The 18,095-nt window shown below is 29.2% G+C and overlaps 1 protein-coding gene across 1 annotated transcript; it reads left to right on the top strand.

Moving 5' to 3' along the window:
- The first annotated feature begins 7,545 nt into the window (after window positions 1-7,545).
- LOC114191397 lies at window positions 7,546-17,127 on the top strand. Its single transcript, XM_028080568.1, has 23 exons — window positions 7,546-7,855; window positions 8,395-8,506; window positions 9,428-9,540; window positions 9,619-9,741; window positions 9,844-10,016; window positions 10,120-10,195; window positions 10,933-11,019; window positions 11,205-11,285; window positions 11,378-11,410; window positions 11,647-11,700; window positions 11,804-11,845; window positions 12,322-12,400; window positions 12,486-12,556; window positions 12,641-12,745; window positions 14,587-14,918; window positions 14,998-15,095; window positions 15,301-15,541; window positions 15,624-15,721; window positions 15,795-15,860; window positions 16,150-16,239; window positions 16,547-16,615; window positions 16,702-16,808; window positions 16,949-17,127. The coding sequence occupies exons 1-23, from the start codon at window positions 7,655-7,657 to the stop codon at window positions 17,042-17,044; spliced, it is 2,547 nt and encodes an 848-aa protein (XP_027936369.1). The 5' UTR covers window positions 7,546-7,654; the 3' UTR covers window positions 17,045-17,127.
- The last annotated feature ends 968 nt before the right edge of the window (window positions 17,128-18,095 follow it).

Here is an 18,095-nt window from a genome sequence, read left to right as displayed (position 1 = left end):
GATATCAAATTAGTAAAAAAGTTTAATTTATATATAAATATTAAAATAATTGTTTTGAAATTATATATCAAATCACTACACTTAAATATTCAAATTATTTTATTTTTTACAAGTGTAAAATTTCAAGTGTAGAAATTACAAAAGTAAAAAATAAAATAATTTGAGTATCTAGGTCAAGTGATTTGATATATATATTAAAAAAATTTGTAACATGTATATATAAGTTGTAATTAAGTTTATTTTTTAAATATTTATATTATATTATATTATATTATATTATATATATATATATATATATATATATATGTGTGTATAAATTGATTAAATTAATATATAAGAGAGAAAAATGAGAATATAGTAGTGCGTGAATGTTTCCCGTAAAAAACTACAAATATAATAAAGAAATATAAAAGATAAATTCGTCATAATTTTATACAAAATATTTTAAAATAGTGGTCATTTCTAAAAAGTTAACGATTATATTTTTTTAAAAATCAGTTAATAATTATATTATAAAGGGTATAACGAGATAAAAATTGTGTATATAAAAAATAAGTTTTTTTATATATAAGTTTTTTTATATATAAATATAGATAATAATTGAAAATTTATGCATGAAAATGTATAATTTCAATATAAATAAATTAAGCATTTAAATTATTTAAATATTATTGAACGAAATTTTAGTATTTAAAAAGATTAAATTATCAATTTATATAATTATTAATATTAAATAATTATAATTAAAAAGAATTAAAAATGGTAAAAAATAATAATAAAGTATTTTTGTTCATATGTTACATGATAATCCGATTCCAATTTGTTTAATATAGTTAAATAAATAAAGGTTTAATTAGTCGGATGATACTCACTTTGGTAGAAGTGTGTCAATCGGATACCTGCTTTTAAAAAAGTGTCTAATGCATCCAAACTTTTGAAGAACTACTTCAATTAGGTCTCTTTCTTTTGGAGATGAGTGATTTTTTTGACTTTTTTTTTATTTTTCAATTAGGTCCCTTTCAGACGGAGATGTATCCAAAAAAATAAAAATGTTTCGGTCCCTAGTGTGACACGTGACAATGCAATGCCACGTGTCAATATCACCATCAGATGTCATTGTGTTGATTTCCTTTTAGTCCTCATATATGTTTCAATAATTCAATTTAGTCTCTACTTATGTATCTATGGTTTTAATTATTAAAATTCATTTATTTTATAAAATTAAAACTAATTAAGTATCAAATTTTTACAAAATTAAGTATTAGATATTTATATTAAAATTTAGTGGTAAAATTCATTTTAATAAAAAAAATTAGTATAACATTCATATAGTAGCACTAACAATGCGATGTGTCACACCAGGAACCTGATACGTGTTTTTTTTTTTTTCAAAAACTTAAAAAAAAAATTACAAGCTGACACGTGACACGCCGTTAACGATGTTAATAATTTATGTCTGGAAGGGAACTAATGAAAACATTTTTTCAAAAGTTGGGATGCAATTGACACTTTTTTAAAAGTGGGTACCAAATTGACATACCTCTCCCAAAGTGAGTACCATCTAAGTAATTAAACCATAAATAAAATTCAATTCAACTTACATTTTAAAAAAACTAAAATATTTTTAACTCAATCCAACTTAAATCCGTGATAAATTATAATAGTTCACAAAAATTATAATTCCATGACAAGCTTTAGGCCCTGTTCTTTTGAGATGAAGGATTAGAAGGAGAGGGAGAGGAAGAGATGAGAATGATTAGAAAGTGAAGTTGATGTTATTCTTTTTAAGAGATTAGGAAGTAATTTTAGAGTAGATTAGATAGTGAAATTCGTGAAAGTTTGTAATTGAATTGAGTGATGTGACATATTAAAAAAAATTTAATAGATAAAAAAATGAGAATGTCAAAATATCCCTAATGTTAAGAGTAATATAAAATGTTATATAAATCATTTAGAGTATTTTATTTTATTTCTATTAATTGTATGAAATAATAAAAGTATATTTATAAAAAAATGAATAATCAAATTTATTTTGTTTAAAATTAAATTTGAAATTTATCAATTTAATGTTTACATGAAAAATAATTTATTTATGTTATATATATATATATATATATATATATATATTTTAAGTCTTTGAAATATAATTTTTTTTTGTTTATTTGATACGAACTTATTTTTTAATTTGATTGTGTTTGTAAATAATATAGGTAACATTTTTTAATATATTTTTTTTCAAAATTTATAGAATTATATATTGTTTATATATTTTTAACTTTTAGATTTTTAGATGTTTATTAATAATAAAAATTTATTTATTTATATTAATAAATTAAAACTAAAATTACATATATTTATTTACTAAAAAATTAAAATTGGTAAATATTAATAAATTAATAGAACGAGGATAAAATAGTAATTTTGTATCCATTATCCTCTTATCTCTGTTCACACGTAGAGGGATGAAATTTTTTAGCCATCCCTCTATTCCATCCCTGTCATTCTCTTGCACCACCCCAAAAAGAACAAAGTAAATCAGCTTTCATGTCTTTCTCTACAATCCTCTTGAACAGTAGATTTCCTCAAAAAAATAGGATCTCAGCAGATATTTTTTAGAACATAAACAAGTTGTTAGAGTGAGTTATAGAAGATTTTTTTTATGATGAATAGCGGGTAAAACATTGAAGGTCAAGGTCAGAATTTTGAGAATTGAAATCCATAAATAGACTTTCCAAAAAATCATTATCAATATTCATAAGTGTTAGAGGTAAGATGCAGTTTTTTGGGATTCTTATTTCCGAAAGAGTAAAATTTATGATTCCAGAAAGATTAATGTGGAAGTAGTTGAGGTGAGCATGACATCCGGAAAATGAGTTTCATATTGTAAAAATATCGAATGTCTTCAGGAATATTAGTTCCGGAATGGATACGTTGTGGTCCCGAAAAGTAAACTCTGGAAGCATATATGTGGAAATGTTCATTGTGGAAGAACTTCATTAACCTTGCAGATGCAGATTCTGATTCAGGGTTTGGTCTACTAATGAATTTGTCGAATATTTTCCGGAAACCTTTTCTGGATTAAAATCCCTATAAGGTTTCTTTGAACATTCACATATTTGATGGGAGTGCAAGTTGAAATTTGAGGGGATGCAAGAAGTAATTACTAAAATTTAAATTTTGACCCATTTAAATATTTTACATTTACAGATCATGACTGTATAAATCAAAGATTGCAATGGATTTGAGGGATCTTCGAAGTGTGGAATAACTCCTATTCAACTGTTTTAATTTGTGATTAAAAATTATAAGTGAAGTAAAGAGACATACGAGTTTATGCACTTGATACATGCATTCAGATTAAAATTCACATATCATTTGATTTTTTTAACATTAAATAATGAAATTTCATGTAATCATCATCCATGGGTCTCCTAATAACAATTACATCAATATTAAATCATCTAAAATCATAATATCATATAATTTCACAATTCAATAAAGAAAAACAATACAAGTATATAACACTTGAAAAATACAACTTGGGCTATATCAGAAATAAGGATCGGTTTTTGTATGATTTTTATTTGAGGGAAACCTTCTCATTTGAAAGAGAACACAATCAAATTAAAGCCAAAAAAATAGAGAAGATTTAGCTCTATCTCACTTCTTCCTTAGTGAGAATGAATCCGAATAAAATTTTATGCATAAAATAAAATTATTTAAAAAATATAATAAAACAACTTATTCTATCAGTGTTTAGCTTTCTTAGCAAGATTTAAAATGTACAAATACAATTCTTCGGTGTTAAAAAACTTTACTCTAATCATTTCAACCGAAAATCACCATTCAAATCTCAATATAACATTCACTTTCATCGAACCTACACTTCAATACATAACACGAATTTATAAACTACAACTAATAATTTACTTGTGTTTGATTTAAGAAGGTAACTATTTTTGTTTTTAGGAATTTAATATGCTTTCTAAGAAAATATGTTGATTGCGTAAGGATTCTCGAAAGAATTTCAAATTAGAAAATTTCATTACAATAGTTTGGATTGCTTCAAATTAAATAATTTCAAATCCCACTAAAAAGCAAAATTTTAAAATTACTTTTATTCTCAAATTCAAATTTTGGTATTCATAATATGGATCGAGTTATATATAGGAGGATTTAACTTGACATAAGTCCAAATACATTAACGTGATATGGAATTAACATAACTTAGTTTGACATGACTCTAACTTGATATCTCGTCCCAAGACAATTTGACCAAATGTAGCTATTTTTTTTTGTTCCACTTGGATCCATCCCAAGTTAGACTCAATTGAATTTGACTCTGTATAGGCTTAGCCAAACACGGTTAAATGGGATCTTACCCTGACTTGGACCATGGTGGACTCAGCATGACCGGTCTGACTAACTCAATGAGATCGAATATGGGTTAATTTAGCTTGACTTAGACCTTAATCGACTTAACTTGATTTGGTCGTGAAAAGACTTAAATTAATATGGGTGAGGTTCGACTCAACTTGACCTAAGTTTGGTTTAACTTAGTCTTAATTGGACTATGATCCACTTGAACCTAGTCCAACTAGAATTAACATTACCCCACCCTAACTCTGTTTGACCTAAACATGAATTGACTCAACTTGACCTAAGCCTATGCCAACTTAATTTGACTTAGTTCGCTCGACTCGATTTAACTGAACTTATATGAACTTGACTCAACTAGGTCCAAACATAATTGACTAAACATAACTTGATCTAATTTGATTAGGCTACGACTGATTTAATCTTAATTAGATCAACATGGTTTTGATTAGTAAAAATAAACATTTATTTTCACATTTAAGAAAAAAATTACAATATTAGTAGAAAAAAATATTTAAGAGACATTTTAGACTAAAACTCTACTTACTCCAAAATAAAAATTGTTCTCATAAGAATCATTTTGAACAAATATACTGCTACACTAAAGAAGTGAAAAATGAATTAAATTTTAAAAGAAAAGAAACTTATGGGGAGAAGGAAAACTTTTGAGAGGAAGAAAATAAGAAAAAGAGAAGAAAATAAAAGAATTGAAAATAAGAAAAGAAGTGAGAATGAAAATGAAAGGCAGAATAGACGAATTGGACTCTAAAAAATCTGTATCGATATTTCTTAGTTTTTTCTAAAACACAACGCTACAATATTGTGTTGATTTTGACATTTCTTTTGAAAAAAGTAAGTTTCGCTATTAAAAGTTTAATTCTTAATCTTTCACAAGAAATTGAAGAAATTGACCATTTTACCCTCTCAAAACATTAACTGTCTTAGAAGGTGCATCTTTTTTTTTTTTAAAAAAAAAAACTAAAATGGACTTTCTTTTTTAATTTTATCTGAGTATAATACCACGTACTAAAGACATTCTTAAAGCATTTGTTGTCTTGTATTTATTCTCACTTTGTCGTAATACATTAATTCTACCTCCTAAGCATATACTTAAACAAACATAGATTAACAATGTGAGAAAATAAGTCTTCAATAGAACTTTCTTTGAAGCTTACTTTTAATGTTATAAGAAATCATCCAAAAATTTCTCTTTCTATTTCTTTTACTTTATTTGTTTCAGAGAAAAATTAAGAGAGAATATTAGTTTTTTCTCTAAAAGAGGGGAGGTTAGTTTCTTTAGTTTTTCCTATTTCTAAAAGAGAGATTGTCATTGTTTTCTCCTCAAAATTAAAGATAAGAATATATAATTTTTCTTTTTCTTAAATAAATTAAATTCATTACCTATTATCTGTTTTTGTCCTTTTATTTTCTTCTTTTATTTTAGTTGTGAGTACTTGTGCTAGTAATCTGATACCCAACAAACAAAATAAAAAAATATAAATTGTGTAAAAACTGAAGTATGCAAAATCAATGAAAATGAGAACAGAAGGTTAGTTAGAGCATACAAAAGTAAATTGAATATAAGGAAGAAAAAAAAAACTGCAGTTTTCAGTGTGCATATTAAAATATGAATTTTTCATGTTTGGAAATTATACTCTGCAACAAGTTTTTAGTAAAAAATCACTTGAATCACGTTATAGTTTTCAAAATGAAAGGGTGTTTCTTGCTGTGTGTTGCATGCAAATGGGAGTGGCATTGAGTTTTGTCAACGTACGTTTAAGAGAGCATGTTTCTTGCTAAACGATTTTTAATTTACTAAGTTATATCCTCCATTATTATATTTTTTAAACAAGTAACTTCATACGAATAAAAGAAAAGAAAACAAAGTCTTATATTTATCAGAAGAAGTATAATAATTCAGTAAATAATAAAACTAATTAATAGTAAATACTCTATTCAGGCATTCTTCGTTAAAGCTATTATTTAATATTTATAAATAAATTTCAGTATATTGATTCGACTGTTGTGCAGAAATCAAATTAATTCAAGATAAGGTCATCAATTTGTTTCTTCATGTTGAAACTAAACCAAATTAATCCAAATAAGTTTGGTTTTTTTATTGTTTTAAAAAAATTGAGCAAACTCAATAACGCCATCAACATTTTTTTTTTATTTCAGGTTAATTATATTAGTATTTGTTACTTAATTTTCCTATTTATGTTTTTCTCCTTTTATCCGTTTTAATACCATCTTCTTATGATTTTATACTTTATTATTAAGTGTACTGATTTTTTCCATTTATTTCGATATATTTTGAGGAAAAAATAACGAAATTTATATAAATTTTGGTAGGAAATAAAAATTTTGTATATACACAATAAATTGGGAGAGTGACAACTAAGATCCACCACACCACTGAGGAGAGAAGGTTTCGAAATTCAATATGATTTCATTTTAAATTCGAATAATAAAATAGTTATCAATTCTTGATAAAAAAAACATCTTGAGTCCATAAAATATATTTTATGCAGTTACATATTTTAATAAACTTGAATCAGGAGTGAGTTGGAACAATAGTTACTGAAAAGTATATTTAATTAACTATATTTTTCGTAAATATATAAAATTTATGAGTCACATAATACATTTATGAAAATTAAAGTTATGGATATAAGTCACATCATAAATTTATAAATAAAAATAGACGTGTTTAGTTAAACTTATTTTGGATCACTCTCTTAAATTTCCAAAATTTTATTAATTTTAATAAAACATTGTTTTTAAATTTTTATTTATTTAGCTTTTAATGTTAGTTATATGGGTCTTTCCGTTGGAGTGACCACGACAAAACTTCTGAAACCAAAATGCTTGTTTGTCAGGTGCCACCCAACTACCAACTTTCTTCTTCCTGCAATTCGTGTTGTATCATCTATTTCAATCTCATAAAATCAATCAATCCATAAGATAAGATTTACAATTTATATGTTTTATTTCATTAATATTTTTGTAAAATTTCGAACACTACTTTTGAAATTTCAAAGATGCCGCGATACTACTTTATAACTTCAAATTATTTTCACAAAAAAGTTAATGTGACAGCTTAAATAATTTTAGAATATTAAAAATGATTTAATTCTTTAAATTTTCTCCAACAAACTCATGGAAATTATAGTAGAAGCAAATTATTTGAGAATATATAACAAGTACCGGTGTTGAGTTTGAGACACAACCATCCACTTTCTTGCATGCGGTGTCCCAGAACAGGGTACAACGTTTGATGTTGCAGAGCACAGACATGCCATGGCTGAGAGGTCTCAGAGAAATGAGGCCTTTGCTTCACTTGCTGCTGCCACTTACCATCCACTGGATTGCTGAGGAGATGACAGTTTCTGTTCTTGTTGATGTTACAACCTCTGCTTTGTGCCCTGGAGACTCAACTTGCTCCAAAGCTATTTATATCAACGGCCTTCAACAAACGGTACTCATATCCTCCTCCTCATGCATCATCTCTTGCTCTTTCTGTTTTTTCTTCCGTGATCTTCTGGGTTGGTGGGGGAATTGAACGGATGAGACTTCCGAGGCCTTGGAATCATGCAAGTGAAGAAAATTGGTATTACATTAAAGTTTGCAAGGGTTTTCTTGCTGAAATGTTAGTGAGTGGCAATTTGTCTGGTGAAGCATTGCATAATTTTACCCAAGTTTTTGGGAAATGTATGCTGAAATTGTCTGCAATTAAATATGAAGAAAGGGGAGAAGGGAGATAGTTTTCTGAGCTCTCATTTCAACCCTATATGTATTGCCATCTTTCTAGTTGAACCAAACTGTGACATCTGCTTCACATTTTGACTATGGCAGTTTCACCAATAATCGGTCCATTTCATTTCACTGATTCTTTATTTTCCCTAACATCGTGCCCTACTTAACACATTCGGTGTGTGTGTGTGAGGGGAATATAATGAAGAGGTCTGATTTCATTTTTAATGAGTTTTAGATTTAATGATGTAATTTCTTCTGCAGATTGTTGGAGTTTTCAAGATGGTGGTAATTCCACTGTTGGGTCAACTTTCAGATGAGCATGGTCGCAAACCCTTGCTCCTTTTTACCATCTCCACCTCTATATTTCCCTTTGGTATGCTCGTTGGTATCAAATGCATTAAGACCTTGACAATTTACCGCCTCAATATAAACTAATCGGCAAAAACTTTAAATTTCGTTGTTGATGAAGCCCTTTGTTATGCTCCGCTTTCAATCTCCTTTTGTTGTGTGTTCACAACATTGGTGCCAAATTGAACTGACGAGGCATTTATTTCATGTCATGTTATATGCTTTGCTTAAGTTTTGTCCGTCAAAGTACGGAAAATTATTTCTTATCGTTGTATTGTTCTAGACTTCTTGTAGTCTGTATTGTCAGCTTAATGTTGATTTAGTCACAAATGATCTCATCTAAGTATAGTTTCACCTTCTCATATTCAAAAGACATACATAAAAATATGTGAACTCAACATTTTTCTCAATCTAACATGTTGGTGATGTCAAGTTGTTATACTTTAAACAGTGACAGAACAAAAGATCCAAAAAATGCTAGAAGGTGAAAAAGATAATGTTTGACTTTGTGATCCTTTTTCTGTGTTCTCCGGAGAGATAAAATACTTCATTAGTCAACATAGCCCCTTCACAGGCACCTCAAAACTAGTTTCAACCAAGCTTTATAGACCATTGGCACATAGAATACTTTCCATCAACACATTCCAATGTTTATAATATAAACCATCAAAGTGAGAGTTTTTAGTTGAAATCTTTTGGTCACTCATGTTTATATCTCACCCTCTTCTCTGTTATATAAGTTGAGGCTTGACTGTTATATAGCCTTTACAAAAACATGTAACAACAAATATCTCTTCATCTCTTGATTTGTAGCATATTATTCATTACTTTGTAATGGACCTCCTCAGTAAACGTATTGAAACTTGTGATGATTTCTCTACTTCCATGGTAGTGTGTTTGCTTATGGATTTTCATGTACTCTCTTCGTTGTATATGCTTACTGCAGCTTTACTTGTCTGGCGTCAATCCGCGGAATTTGTCTATGCTTACTATGTGATTCGCACAATTTCAAACATAATAAGTCAAGGCAGTATTTTTTGCATTGCTGTTGCATATGCGGTAAGATTTTTTCTTAACTAATTATCTACATAATTCGGTAAAGGATTTTATTTGCACCTTGTATACTTTCTCTGTCAGGCAGATGTTGTCAACGAAAGCAAAAGGGCAGCAGTGTTTAGTTGGATTAGTGGTCTTCTTTCTGCTTCACATGTTCTGGGGGATTTACTGGCTCGGTTTCTTCCTGAAAAGTACATTTTTGCTGTATGTTTGTGTTGTCAATACTACATTAATGCTCAGATCATTCATAAATTTTCCATACTTGTCCTTTGGGAATGAATCTGATTTACAGTTCAACGGTTTCAGGTTTCAATAGTACTATTGATCATTTGTCCAGTTTATATGAAATTCTTCCTTGTTGAAACGATGACACTAGCTCCGAAAAATGATCAAGTGTCAGGTTGCTGGGCTAAAATTGTTAATGTTCCCCAACAAAGATTCAAATCTATGAGGACAGCTGCGGAAATAGTAGTTTTCAGGTTCCCTTTCTTTTTTGGATGTTAATCATTATTTCTTTATTGTCACACTTAATTATCTGTATAGTTTTCTTCTGTAAATACTGTGCTGTATTTCAATTTTCAGTCCCACTTTAAGGGGCATGGCTCTTGTCTCCTTCTTTTATGAGCTGGGAATGTCAGGCATAACTAGTGTTTTGCTGGTATGTTTCAATGCCCTAACTTATTGCCAAGGTATTTTATCTATTATTTTTGAAGTCCTTATGCTGAGTCTTTGGTTATCTTGACAGTGTTAGAGTTTTTCTAGCCATGATGATCCTTCTTTTAGGTTAACTGTTTTTGGATAGTAGCTTTTTTACTCAAGACAAAATAGGGGCTTTTTACTAAGTTGTTAAGAGAGTGATTAATGATAATTCTGTACTTTCAATTTAAACTATGGTTTGAGAGCAAGGTCGAATGTGTCTGTGATTTGTGCACATTTCAAGACTAAAGAGACTTTAAGCAAGGGAGCTTGTTCCAGATTTTGCTGAAACCCATTATTTGGCGTTTTCCTATTAACATAAGATTTTGGGATAAAAAATTCCTTGACAGATAGTGTCTAAAGTACACTATGCTTACCTTGCATGTGTTAATCTAACATAATTTTACCCTCAGCTTTGTCATTGAGACAGTATCAATTATTTTCTACTGACAACTGCATTGTTTTTGTTCGTATGTATATTTATATTGATCAATCAAGTACCTTTCTTTTTGGAATGTCACCATGGCATGGAGTACTTGTTCAAACGAAACAATAAGGGTAGCAGATCACATATTGAACAATATATATTGATTAAAAAGGATGCATTCTATCATTTCAATTCTTAATTTTAGTGTATATTGATTAACAAATTTCTTTTTTCTGATTCAATAGTTTGACAGTCTCACAATTCCCGTGCAGTACTATTTGAAAGCTGTTTTTGGCTTTAACAAAAATCAGTTCTCAGAACTTCTGATGATGGTGGGAATCGGTTCAATCTTCTCTCAGGTATTATATTTTTCCCAAACATTTTTCTTCTTTTAATTCCACCGTATCAAAATTGTATTTTTATTGTGCAATTAATATTCTGCATGGCTAAAATTGTTTGACTTAGTTATATTCTATAAGTGTTTGATAAGTTGATTATGAAGAGTCTTTATTTTTTTAAGAGCTTACCCTGAGTTGGCTTCCAGATGTTGCTGCTTCCAATACTCAATCCATTGGTTGGAGAGAAAGTTATACTCTGCTCTGGCTTGCTTGCATCAATAGCATATGTAATTTATCTTGTGTTCCTTTCCTTTTCTCTTGCTTCCTGAAAGCAAACTTGCAGATACCGTTGTGCTATTCATATTTCATTTCTGTGTAGGCTTGGCTCTATGGATTAGCATGGGCACCTTGGGTACGTAAATTTGATATCTTTTTATTTAGCTATACTGTTTATTTTTTTGACTCTTGTACTTCAACTTTACCACCTTATCTTCTTAAGATAAAAAAATTTATTACTGGAGTGTATCTTGTGTCAGGTGTTTGTTGCAATACCATACAAAATTCATATATATGTCTTGCTAAAAATCTTACAATTTGCAGTTAGTTCCTTAATGACTGTAATACAAATAAATTAATGCATCAATGCAGGTATCATACTTAAGCGCCTCTTTTGGTATCATCTATGTCCTTGTGAAACCTGCGGTGAGTAGTAGATTTAGTTTCCTCAAGTTTGACAAAATTATCCCACTTTTATTTCTCATTCAACTCTATGATCCTGGAATGGCTATTAATTTCTTTTTTGCAGACTTATGCTATTATTTCAAATGCGACAAGCTCAACCAATCAGGTTTTCTCTCCCTTTTATGCATCCAATTAGTATTGAAATATTCATCAAAGCTATACAGTCATAAATCAGTCAACTAAAGCAAAATCTTCTCAATAATATGTAAGTAATTAGATCTAAAATTAGAAACAGTCATAAGCTCGATTTAGTGAAGAATGAAAATAATGTCATTTTCAGACAGACATTTTCAAACAGACAGACAGACATTATTCCTTCTTAGGAAAATGTGATAGATGAACACTTTTCAAGCTAGAGAGACAACACTGGAGGACAATAGTATTCCCATCCCTTACATAAACTGTTTATATGCTCTTTGAGGATAAAATTTCTGCAATCTATTAGGAAAACCGCATGCTGAGTTTTTTTTTTTTTCATAAGAAAGCTAACCACTATAGTATGTAATAAAAATATCTTGGTTAGAATAATTTTTAACACATTTTATATGATTTTCCTTTTCCGATTTTATAACTTCATCGCAGGGAAAAGCACAAACTTTTATTGCTGGGGCACAATCTTTATCTGATTTGTTATCACCTATTGCAATGAGTCCATTGACTTGTGAGTTGAATACTGTCTTTGGTAGATGCTTATTAGGCCATTTGACTACTCTGAATGCTCACAACATATGTAAATATTGTTTCAGCATGGTTTTTATCTAGCAATGCTCCCTTTGAATGTAAAGGTTTTAGTATTTTATGTGCGTCCATATGCATGGTAAGCTCTCTAAATTTCTTCTCTTCTCTTCTTGTATTGCGCAGTCTTTCTCTTACTAACTTCGAAATCTTTCAATTTTTTCAGATAATCTCTCTTTGTTTTGTTTGCATGCTGAAGCCAGATAGTAATTCTAGTAATGACATAGAGGGGAGCACAGAAACCCCTCTTCTGAATCACACCTTGCCTCAATAATTTCTGCTCCAAATAGCCATCGTTTTTCTTTATTTTTTTCCTTTTATTTATGGATATGGCAGAAGTATAGGGAAAGGGTTGGAGAAAAAAGAAAGTGATGATGTCATAAGCTATGTTGAACTTAAACGAGGCAAAATCATCAAACACTGTTTATTTTTTGGCATAAAATAATAATATACAGTGGAACTAGTTTGTTAGATTTGAACAAAATGTAATTTTCTATCAACGTTTATTTATGATGAAAAAAAAAAATAAAAAAAAATTCTGGAGTATTTTGTGCTTTTCCAATTATAATAATATAATATTCTACTTGTGTAAATAAACAAATTAAAATAAGTAGGATCTTAAGTTTTCTTTATAATTATGAGCAAAAACCAATTCATCCTTATATATAAATCTGGGTTTTCTTACTTCCGGTAAAGTCTTTCGATGAGTCATTTTATTCTTTGTAAAGTCACATTCATGAGAGGATACTTTTTCTTTTTATATTTTTTCTAAAATAATATATATTATTTAAAGTTACTTAAATTCAATTGGATTTTGGTACTTAATTTTTTATGAAATCTGAATTTTGATACATTTTTTCAAATAAAAAAATATTTTTCTCAGATAAATTATATTTTAAGAATATTGTAATTTTATCCCATTGCGATTTGAGCTTCATTTGTAAATTTTAAATATTGACATAATATGTCATTGATATGATGATGGGTATTAATTCATACAGTTTATTTTCATATTTACCTTTTACTTAAAATTTTCACATTCTAATGCACAGTTGTTTAACATTTTTACATTATTAATTGAAATTAATTTTATGTTTGAGTTTTAATTTTATACATTGTTAAATCATTATAAAATATTTCAATATATATATATATATATATATATATATATATATATATATGTGTGTGTGTGTGTGTACCAACTTAATTATACTTTATTATCATTATTTCAGATATTTTTATAAATCTAATTTAAATTTTAAATACTTGTATAATTCGTATAATATTAGTAGTATATTAATTGGAAAATAGTTTTTTATGCCGAGAAGAAAATACTTACATTGTGTGTAGGGTCCCGACATTATTAATAATTGTTTCCTACTATGATAATGAATAAAAAAATAAAACTTATATTTTTCTAATTTTTAAATGAAAACATTTAACACGAACACTACTTATTTTTTTCATCTTTAGTTTTTTATGTGTCAAATTTTAAAAGCTTTTATTTTATTAAATATTGCCTCCAAATTAAGTTAACGTTGCGTGTATCTAACTTATAATCAATTTACATACTTATTATTAAAAAAATTAAGCTAACATATAGTTAAGGTAAAGTATAAGTGAAAAAAACTAAATGGAAATTTTCATAGTTTTTCTGTTTAAAAGGTATTATATTTATTTATCCCACTTAACATCCCTAAATAACTGTTAAAAGATAGCACAATTATTTTACATAAACAACGTTATTATCTGTAGAAGCGATGAACACTCTTTGTATTATTTGATATTCAAAATGGGCGAGTCTGGTTGGTTAATTTTGATCACTTTAGAAATAGGTTAATCCATTCTGTTTTTCTAAATTTTTAAATAATTATTTATAGAATAAATAACTTTTAATGTAATGTTAGTTTAGTAATTAACTAATTTAATAATTTTTTATTTCTTTAAATTATGTAAACGAATAATTATTCCTTAAACTAAAGATACAGTATGTATATTTTTCTCGTAATCCATGGGATTAACAATTTGAAGTGTTCAGTAGTAACAACAGCGCCTTGAGAAGATAAGCAACTGTTCCCAGTCTTTGTAGTTTCAATTTCACATGTGACATGACCCAACACAAACATGGAGCTTCTCTCTGTGTCTGGCACACTCTGCAAAGGCCAAACATTTTCCTTTCACAAACCAAAGACATCCCAAATTATTGAACTTCCAATAAACCTAAGATTACCCAACACAATCAACCATTCCAATCTTTCTTCTTCTTCTTCTTCATGTAATTGGTCTATTACTAGGGTAGCAGCAACAACATACCCTTCCTTCATTTCTTCCACCACACAGAACCGCCATTGGATGGTGGTCATGGACACTCCTCCTCAAGGGCTCAATTCAAAGCCACAGGTCATTGATTATTATGTCAACATTCTACAAACAGTTCTCGGCAGGTACTTGTTTAATGGCTTCTCCCCTTTCTCGGACTCTCTTTTGTTTACCTGAAAACTGCTTTGAATTTGGTTTCAACAGGGAGGAAGATGCTCAGATGTGTATATATGATGCTTCATGGGACACCCACTTCGGGTTCTGTTGTGACGTTGATGAAGAAATATCCTCCCAGCTGGCCAGTTAGTTTTTTCTTCTTCTCTGATGGGATAGTCTTAGGAGTAAGGATGATATATGTTCACAATTTCAGATATGCTTTTTGCATCCAATGTATTATACTGTTAATGCAAAAATAGGTATTTGTTTGGAGTTTTAGTCCTGAGGAAATGATGTCGCATTTACGTTATTTTTAAAATGAATATGATTCTGATACATGCATCTTGCTAGGTTTGCCTGGGGTGTTGTTGGTTAGGCCTGACCCGGATCTCAATTCTTTGAAGAAGGACTATAGTTTATCAAGGGACCATGTAGTTCACCCGTCAGGATTACAAACTGTTACCAATATGTTGTTTCCTGCTCGAAATTCTAAGCATTGGCTTGTTAAAATGGATAAACCTGGGGTTGAGGTTGTTACCAAGGCTCAGATTGTCGATTACTATGCTCAAATTTTGACCAAGGTCATGGGAAAGTAAGAGCTGTGAATTCTAGTTCTTTTGCAATTGTTATTGGATTTCTCCTTTCCCTAAAAGTAATGACCATAATGTCTGCAGTGAGACGGATGCACAAATGTGTATATATCATGTCTCCTGGAAAACCAGCTTCGGTTTTTGCTGTGAACTTGACGAGGATTGTGCTCAAGAGTTAGCTGGTTAGCCTTGTAGAACCTTAACCCATGTGTCAAAGTTTAGAATACCTCATCAAAGTTGCTCCTTGTGGTGCAGGTGTGCCAGGTGTCTTATCAGTTCAGCCAGATAACAGTTTTGAGTCTGAAAATAAAGATTATGCAGGTTAGCAGTTTTGTAGATTCCCCCACATTTTTTTACTCGGGAACATGTTAGTATTATAGTGTTGCTTTAACAGAACTTCTTAGAGTTATGAGTGTGATTAGTGTCAAACTGGTTTTATGCATGCTCAGTAAAACTAAGTTAAAACTTGTTGCTAGACTAAGATTCCTGCGGTAATAGATGAAAATCTGGTTTGGTTTCCACTGATGTTCAATTATGCCATTCATGTTTTCCTGTACTTCGGTGTTGATCAATATCCAGTCTCTGATTTTCTACTAAACTATACATTCAGGTAGTACCTTAGAAAATAGTTGGAATATTTCCAACTCTTCTGAAGCAAGTCATGAAGCGCCCTTGAAAACAAAGAAACTGTTTGTGACAGGTTTGCGCACAACATTTATTCAGCTAAGAATTTTATATGTGAATTACTTTGTCAAGAACAAGTAATTTGTCATGTACCTTTACCAAAATACTAAGTATGGTACAAAAGAAAAAAAATACTAAGAAAAGTCAAATTTTAAAAAGCATTTTCATTTATTTAAAACTTATTAGGTTTCAGATGGTTCCATGTTTAGTTTAATTGGCCAACCTATTCTTTAGTTTGTTGGAGCTTTACTTATTTCATGGGACTGTCATTTTTGTTTCTTGCAAGAGATGATACTAATTGGAATTATTTGTCTCTTCAACAGGACTATCGTTTTATACATCTGAGAAAACCTTGCGTGCAGCATTTGAAGGCTTTGGTGAGCTAGTTGAAGGTAACTCATCTTCATTGCTCATCAATATTTAGTGTCTCATAACAGAATCAAATTCATCCCAGATTTTTCTTTTAAATGCTTGACAGTAAAAGTTATTGTGGACAAGATTTCAAAAAGATCCAAGGGTTATGCATTTGTTGAATACACCACAGAGGAAGCTGCCAGTGCAGCGCTCAAAGAGATGAATGGCAAGGTAGATCCATCTTTCTCACTTTCTTGAAAAAAGTTGTTTTGCTTTTGAATCAGCTCTGCTCCATAACTGTCATGGAGAAAGAATAAAAATGATTTAATAATTCAGAAATGATGGTTTTTGAAATTTTAATCTGTGTGCAGATTATTAATGGCTGGATGATAGTGGTAGATGTTGCCAAGCCTAACCCGCCAAGATACAACAGGAATAGCGCTGGATCATCAAGATCTGCTGTATGAATTTAGTTAAGTTTCTGTTTGTCAATCTTTATGCTATATCTTAAAAATTTTCACAATTAAGTTTGTGCATTTTTAGATACCAATCTTTATTAGTATTATCATACTATTCTATTATCAAGATAAAATAAATAATGTAAAATAGAATAGTTACATCATAACTCCTGTAGAAATGATAGAAAGTAAATTTTATAAATATTTAAAAGATAATAAAAGGGCAAAATACAATAAGCTAAATGTTTAATACTAAAACACTATTTGAAATAGTATATTACAAAATATCATGTTATTAAAATGAGTTTGTTAATCAAATACTGTTAATTCGGTCAAACAAACTTTTAGTCAAAAAATTGAGAAACGAAAGTAAAAGGATCTCTTTTATTTGTATTAGCTTGCTTTGTAATATTATTTTAATGCCTCTAATGGCAGTACTAAGTTGACATACCCATATTAATTATATAAATGTTACAGTAATTACTTTCTTTTTATTCTGAATTCCTTTTAATGCTCAAATTTTATTTCATGATAACTAATGCTCGTGTATAATCATCATACACTTTTTATTAATATTAGTCGATGTTCGTGCTTCTTTGAACACCTTTTGTAATCATATTGTATTAATACATATTTGACTTGAGTTTACTACTAGACAAAATTGATCATTCCATCAAATTTCCCTGTCACATTTGACAGCAATCGCAAATGACATTGCAATCTCAGCCATCAAGGATGTTTCTCCAATAACAAATAATTAATTTTTTGTGGTGTGAAAGATCAAACTAAGTTACAATCACATAACATACTAAACCATAAGCTCTTATACTTACTCTAATGAAAAAAAAGAAAGAAAACTGTTATCTAATGACAATTAGAAAATAGCATTATATAAATTTTATACAACACAATTTAACTAAACCTCATAACACTTTATTATGAAGAGTATAAAAAAAATTAAATACAAGTCTAATGTGTTTTTGATTGAGGCATTTTAACATCATGAATTTTAAGTCCATTATATAACTATTATCACTCATGTCATTGTTTATCTTAAGTG

The sequence above is a fragment of the Vigna unguiculata genome, chromosome 7, assembly GCF_004118075.2.
Source record: "Vigna unguiculata cultivar IT97K-499-35 chromosome 7, ASM411807v1, whole genome shotgun sequence".
Lineage (NCBI taxonomy): Eukaryota > Viridiplantae > Streptophyta > Magnoliopsida > Fabales > Fabaceae > Vigna > Vigna unguiculata.
Note: the sequence above shows the minus strand (reverse complement) of the source record. Positions and strands in the feature narration are given on the sequence as shown.

What these genes read in the sequence shown, in the direction of transcription:
- LOC114191397 (XM_028080568.1), top strand. Translation starts at nt 7,655, where the DNA reads ATGTTGCAGAGCACAGACATGCCATGGCTGAGAGGTCTCAGAGAAATG. An exon ending in CACCTCTATATTTCCCTTTG is followed by an intron (nt 8,507 to 9,427) that starts GTATGCTCGTTG and finishes TGCTTACTGCAG; the next exon opens with CTTTACTTGTCTGGCGTCAA. An exon ending in ATGTCCTTGTGAAACCTGCG is followed by an intron (nt 11,701 to 11,803) that starts GTGAGTAGTAGA and finishes TCTTTTTTGCAG; the next exon opens with ACTTATGCTATTATTTCAAA.